Raw genomic sequence first — 7,231 nt, forward strand, 5'->3', positions numbered from 1 at the left:
TCAGGAGAATGTGCTGAAGACCAGGGCAAGAGCGGAACTGGCCTTCACGGTGTATCTGCTGGGTGCTCTCCCCGCCCAGAGCCCTATGAAGGAAGAGCTACAACGGTCCGCATTTGCCACGCTGGGGAATCCAAGCCCCGACGGGTTACCTGTCCCCAGACCCTGCGGCTTCTCCACCACTACACCCCATCTGCTCTGAACTATGTAGGTCTTGCCGGGGAGGGAGGCCCTCTGGGACACCCTGCTACTCACCACCAGGGCCCTGGACCACCACCTCCTTGCTGCAAATTGCCCCAGGTTTGTTTTCTTTGGCTCCCTCATTAATGAGTTCCACAGGACAATGCTAAGTCTAGTTAGGCGGCCTTAATTGGTTTAGTTACAACAAGATAATTCCTTTTTTCTTCTCTCGGAGGCCTTTTTGTTTAAAGACATTTTAGCTGGAAGATGCTAATTATCAATGAGGAGAAAGTGACACCTGAAGAGTTCATTTTCCATCTTGGTCCTTGGGGTCTCCTTTGAACTCCCCCTCCCCTGCCCTCTTTCCCACTTCATCACTTCTCCCCCACCATCATAAAACAGAGCTCTGCCCTGGGCTGGCGGCAGAACTTTCTTTCTCACTTGCCAGGGAGCCGTTCTCTCTGCAGCTGTCCCCCCGGCATGGACAACCTGCGTGAGACCTTCCTCAGCCTCGAAGAGGGCTTGGGCCCCTCCGACAGCCCCGGCCTGCTGTCCTCCTGGGACTGGAACAACAAGGCAGGGCCCTTTGAGTTGAACCAGGCCTCCCCAACCCAGAGCCTGTCTCCGGCTCCGTCGCTGGAGTCCTATTCTTCTTCTCCCCGACCGGCTGTGGCTGGGCTGCCCTGTGGGCACGGAGGTGCCACCAATGGGGGCAGTGGAGGCTGCAGTGGCCGTGGGACCGGTGGCCTGGTGGAGGTGAACTACAATATGTTAGCCTTCCAGCCTACCTATCTGCAGGGTGCTGGGGGCCCCAAGGCCCAGAAGGGCGCCAAAGTCAGGATGTCTGTGCAGCGGAGACGGAAGGCCAGCGAGAGGGAGAAGCTTCGGATGAGGACCTTGGCCGATGCCCTGCACACCCTCCGGAATTACTTGCCCCCTGTGTACAGCCAGAGAGGCCAGCCGCTGACCAAGATCCAGACGCTGAAGTACACCATCAAGTACATCGGAGAACTCACAGATCTCCTCAACGGCGGGAGGGAGCCTCGGCCCCAGAGCGCCTGAGCTCTGCTCCGGGGACCCCGACCCATCCCAGCCCCTGGGCAAGGGGGGGGCAGGAGAGCTTTAAAGACCTGGACTAGCTCACGGAATACCGGCACATAGGTGTTTTTTTTTTTTTTTTTTTTTTTAAATATAGTAAGCACGGTGACTTTGTTGTCTGCAAAGTTGTGAGGGAATTCCCACTGGACTTGTTGGAGCCACCAGAACACTTAACAGCCAGACAAGCAGGTATTTTGCTTCCAGTTTTCCCACGGTTGCTCAGGAGATGAGCCCCTAGCAAAGAGACCCTTTACTTGGCCTTTCTCTGCCGGTCCCAGGTATTTTAAAGGGTCAATGATTTGCAATGCATTGTGTCAAGAATGTAAAATTGTTACAATTAATCTCTATTTCAGTGGTGGGAGCTTCCTTTCCGGGGCTAACTCATCCCATATTTTGTATAGCATCCAGCGTGACTTCTGGATTCTTATTTAGAAAGTTTTGTATCGAGTAAAGGGCTATAGCATTTCTGGTTTTATTTTGTTTGTGTGCTTGTGTGTGTGTGTGTGTGTGTGCGCGCGCGCCTCGAGTGCTTGTGTGTGTTTGACTATAATCATGCCTTTTCTTTTGCAGGAACCCAAATCACATAGACGCAGAAGGAATTAGCATCATGGTAAATAGCGAGGCCCAGGCAGACAGGCTACATTGAGATACAGTGAAGTAAAGGGGAGCGCCTCTTCTCTTGATGTAGGGGACGGGAGGCTGCGCGCTGGGTGCCGGGGGATAAGCAGATAGGAAGGAGGAGGAAGTGGGGGAGGACTCAGCCCCACAGGGTGGGCCTAAAGCACGGCTGGGGGCAAGCACTCTATGCGCCAGTGCTGGTATGAAAATAACCTCATTGACTCCCTTCACTTGCTCATTTCTCAAATGAAGTGATTGGTTCAAAAAGTATAAGAGACTATTTTAATTCTATAGATGAGCGAAAGGGTTAGGATTAGAATTCAGGTCTGTCTCTTGCACCCACCCCCCAGAGGTATTAGTTCTTCCCCCACACATCCTCTCCTCCTCTCTACCCTCTGCCCCATCACCCCACACGCACCTATACACAAAGAGGCTTCCGAGCCCGGTGCTCCGACTCAGGGTGGGTGATGCACACTCTCAGCTTGGCCAATGTGAATGGCACAAGGCATTGAAAAGGGGGCTTTGAATTAAGGTGATTCACAAAATCTTTGAATTAATTTTTTTTTTTTAAGGCTGCATTTTTCTCCCAATGGTTATTAACCATTTGCATTATTTTTTCAATAAATAGTCTGTTAAGGCTCCCAGTCGTTTCTTTTCCTATTGGTGCCTTTTCTTCTTTGTAATGACACATTAACAAAAGCAGTAGATGTGTTACAATTTCATGTATAACTTCTCCACTTTTTCCCTTTGTGGATACACACATATACAAATAAATATAGACATACATACATTTAAAAATGCCTTTAATTCTGCAAATTGCTTTTTTTTTTTTACTTAGCAATACATAATAAAAGTCCTTCCAATGTAACACAGATAAATCTGTGATGGAAGTACCATTATTACCTTGATTTTGATTTTACAGAGGAGGAAAGAGAAGGGCAGGCTAGCTCTGAGGTGCACACGTGTAGAGCGAAGTGGATATCAGAGGTTCAATGGGCAAAGGCACAGGTGTTGCAATATTTGTTTAATGAGTCACCTTTTGAATAATATTTAGGTTGTTTCAGTTTTTTGTTACGAAAAAATGCTGTAACAAACATCGCAGACAACTAGATTTATCCACGGATATTTTAAGTAGCCTGGAAATTTCCCGGAAATGGGATTCTTGGACCAGAGTGTATGCACATTTTAAATTTAAATAAAGACTCTTAGATGACTTTTATAAAAGTTTACAGTTATTTACAGTCGCTCTAATATTATGCAACCGAACCAGCTGTCCTACTGGATATGACCAATATTTAATGGATTAAAAAATGGTTAGGTCACTGTTGTGTTAATTTTAATTTCCCCATCTACTATTTGAGATGGTACATCTTTTTTTTTTTTTTTTTTACTTTATGGGACTTTTGTCCATTTTGGTTCCTCTGCTATAACTTGTCTGTTTATGTTCTTTTTTATTTTTCTATTGTGTTACTTGTCTTTCTGTTAATTTGGGAGAGTTCTTTGTATATTATGCATATTGAAAATGTTTCCTCCCGATCTATCATTTTTGATAGTCCTTGTTTATGGTATCATATATTTATGATTTTGATTATGGTATTTTTTGCTCTAGGAAGCCTTGCATTTTTAGACGATCAAATCTCTCCCCTTTTTTGACTTATGTGTTTTTTCCTTTTGCTTAATTTTTCCCAGTCCCGAGGCTATCCAAACATTCTGATTTTTTCAAATATTTTCATAATCATTTGTATATGTATCTTTTTTTAAAATAAATGTTATGCACTATTTTTTTTAAGTAGGCTCCACGCTCAGTGTGAACCCAACACGGGGCTTGAACCCACAACCCTGAGATCTAGACCCTAGACGAGATCAAGAGTCAGATGCTCAACTGATGGAGCCACCCAAGTGCCCCTCTATGTACCTTTAATATACCTGCGTTTCATTTTCGTCTATAGTGCAAAGAAGGAATCTAACTTTATTTCTGGTTAGTGTTCTTACAACTGAAGAATAAGTATATATTGTCATCAAGAGTGATGAGTTGGGGTGGGGCAGAGTTGCTAAAATATCATTCTATGAATACAAACCTTCATCAACTTCTCATATATCTGTCGCTGGTGCTTTACAGAAACCAGAAAGTGCTGGACAGTATGAAGATTTTCTTCAAGGGACTCTGCCCTGTGCATGGATAGATATTCATGTGAGAGGGTCTGTTTGTGCACGTGTGTCTGTATATGTATTTGTGTGTGTGTGTGTGTGTGGTTTCATGTGTTGGGGAGGAGGATTGGGGAAGATAGTAATATGAGGAAGGGGATGTCTAGCCTTTGGTCAGGTTTTAGATTAATTGCTATTTTCCTTGCCATTTTTAAAAGATTGGGACCCAAATGCTCTTGGCTTTGATTTTTTTCAAGCTCAAGCATTAAGAAGGGTTTATAAACAGCTTGGGTAATTTTGGTTGCCCTGGGGTGCCTGGGTGGCTCAGTCGTTAAGCGTCTGCCTTCGGCTCAGGTCATGATCCCAGGGTCCTGGGATCGAGCCCCGCGTCGGGCTCCCTGCTCCGCGGGAAGCCTGCTTCTCCATCTCCCACTCCTCCTGCTTGTGTTCTCTCTCTCGCTGTGTCTCTCTCTGTCAAATAAATAAATAAAAAATCTTTAAAAAAAAAAATTTGGTTGCCCTTGGGGATCAGATACTATGGATGAGTTAGAGGAGTTGCTTGTCCTCACTCTCCAAAAACCTGGAAAACCACAGACTCACCTACTAGCTGGGCTGGCCCTCAGGACTCCTAAGGTGTCCATGGGAGGGGAAACATTTGGAAAATGAGGAGAAGGTGACAGCTTTGTGGGGGGGGCCTCTGGCTCTGGGTCTTGTCAGACAGACATGAGCTCAGCATGGTGGCAGTCGGCTCCAGGCCGGCTCTGCAGCTCCAGCCCTGTCCAGGAGATTCAGCTGTGCATCAGCATTTGACTCCGGCAGCAACCCCCAGTGAAGATGCCTTCCCTGGGGGAGGATAGCTGGACCAGGTCCCTGAATCCTCTAGGGAGCATTTAGAAGTAGCTGGCCCAGGCAAAGCTCATAAATCGGAAGAAGTTATTTCTGGTGCTTGGACAGGGAACCGCAATTTGTGTGTGTCTACTATGTGGTGGTCAGATTTTTATATTTATTATTTTGGTAATCCTCCTCACAATTCCAGGAGCTGGGCATTATTGGTCCCATCTTGAGGATGAGGAAACTAAGATTTGGGCTAGCTCAACAGCACAAAGCCCTATGATTAGCTAGTGGCGCATGGTTGACTAGTTAGCTGGAGAGCTCAGCTCTAAGTCCAAAGCTTGGGCCCTTCTCTGAGTCATGCAGCCTTTCCTTCCAGCTCACCCCAGGACACTGTGGGCTGGGCAGTGGAGAGCTTTCTCCGCAAAGGCTTGCTCCCCTGGTTCTCGACTGTTTCTTTGCTTCCCCATCTCTTCCCTTATTTCTTTCAATCATCAGAAGCATTTCTGATGAGACTGCCATTCCTCTTGTCCTCTAAATTATTTCCCTTTGAACTTCTGCCTCTGTCCCCAGCAAATTCCTTCCACTTCCTTGCTGGCACCTAGGATGAACCACCGAGGAAACCTGACTTCTGTTCATTTGTGTTCAATAAAGTGTTCCACAATTCACACCAGGCTGAGGTTTCTTTGTTCTTCTTGTAGTTTCTGCCACATTAGCTAATTGGGAGAGAAGCCATAGCAGGGGTAGGGGAGATCCTTTGCAAATTGACAAGTAGACAGAATTACCTTTACTTCAGGATATTTAAAAAAAAAAAGAAGGCAGCAAAAGAAGATGCATATGCAAGTGAGTTCGGGTGTTGTTGCCTTTGGGGTCCTGTTACAGTAGCTTAGTTATGTGCCTACTCTGAGGAGTCATTTGCTTCCTATACACACTCCAGGCTCCAGAGAGGGCTGGGCCTTGACCCCAGGCTGGCTTGAAGGCAGCCAGAGTTTGGCACTCTCCTCTTGTCCTTCTCTGGCAATCTGAGAGGGGTCTACCTCAAAAAATGAAATATTGAAGCCAAAATGATGCCTCTTAGAGTAACTGGAAGGACTTGATCTTAATATTTTGGTTCCAGAAAGGCCCTTAAACTGTGAGAAGGAAGCAAAGAACTTCTGAGGAAGTGCGGAAAAAAGACGATTATTTGTCTCTTGGGTTCGGAAACCACTGACCCTCCTTCCCTTAGCAGAGTCTCCCACTAAGTTCTTCTGCAAATGAACTCTATTGACTTCCGTTTTTCTTCATTAAGTGAAGAGGTGAGGAGGGCAGGGCTGAGGTCGGGGAAGCTGTAGGAAACACCCCCATGGGCTGTTCCCAGCATAGCCAATAACAGTTGTGGATTCATCATCTGAGGTGTCAGGCTCAGGGCCAAGGTCTCTACATACTTTTTCTCCTCCGGACTTGACAGCTAACAATAGCACATGGCTATTATTAGCCCACTTTGCAAATAAAGAAACAGGGTCAGAGAGGTCAAGTCACCTTGCCCAAGGTCATGTAATTGGTGCCAAGCCGAGGGTTCCACCAGCTCTGCTTGACTCATTCTTGTGGCAATTCTAGGCTCCATCTGCCAGGAATGAAGCAAACAAACAATAGGAAAGTCTCTGCATTTGGGCCTTTCCCACCAGCCCATGCTCTCATTTGAAAAAGCTTACATTCGCATTTGCATGGTCCAAACAAACTCATTAGGATGTATATAGATCAGGGCAGAGTTTCAATTGTGATACCCTTCCTCGTCTCCTCCTACATGATGCGGAGCATGATCCTTCTCTCTTATAAAACGGAACGTGAGAAAAGTGTGGGGCTTTCGTCACAACGTTGGGGCGTTTGTATGCCTCCAGAGGTATGGGAAACTAGATTTCAAGAAATACCCATTCTTAGGGACTAAAGCTTACACACTCTTTTCCTTCAGTTTCTTTTAGACACGAAATAACAAAACTGAAAATGGCAATTATAATGAAAATAACAACGACTAATATTTGCTGTGTGCTTACTCGTGGTAAGGCGCTGGTTTTTAAAAAATTTTTAGAAAGATTTTGTGTATTTATTTGAGAGAGAGAAACAGAGACAGAATGAGTGGCAGGGAGGGGCAAAGGGAGAGGGAAAAGCCGACTCCCCCCTGGGGGGCTTGATCCCAGGATCCCAAGGTCATGACCAGAGCTAAAGTCAGACACTTAACTGACCGAGCCACCCAGGTGCCCCCAGGCAATGTTCTAAGTACCTGAAATAGCTATTTTAACCGCTCTGAGGTGAGAGATAGCTACTTGAACAACCCTATAAAATAAGGACTAACGTGATCCCCATTTTATAGATTGGGAAGCTGAGG

General features: G+C 46.0%; 1 protein-coding gene across 1 annotated transcript; it reads left to right on the forward strand.

The window, feature by feature from the left end:
- The first annotated feature begins 657 nt into the window (after window positions 1–657).
- Window positions 658–1,239, forward strand: MSGN1 (mesogenin 1). Its single transcript, XM_032430099.1, has one exon. It carries the CDS (start codon window positions 658–660, stop codon window positions 1,237–1,239), a length of 582 nt encoding a protein of 193 aa, XP_032285990.1.
- Window positions 1,240–7,231: the final 5,992 nt, after the last annotated feature.

Source organism: Phoca vitulina, unplaced genomic scaffold, assembly GCF_004348235.1.
Source record: "Phoca vitulina isolate PV1807 unplaced genomic scaffold, GSC_HSeal_1.0 scaffold42, whole genome shotgun sequence".
NCBI lineage: Eukaryota > Metazoa > Chordata > Mammalia > Carnivora > Phocidae > Phoca > Phoca vitulina.

Excerpts from the sequence above, each read along its gene's own strand:
- MSGN1 (XM_032430099.1), top strand. The coding sequence starts at position 658 with ATGGACAACCTGCGTGAGACCTTCCTCAGCCTCGAAGAGGGCTTGGGC.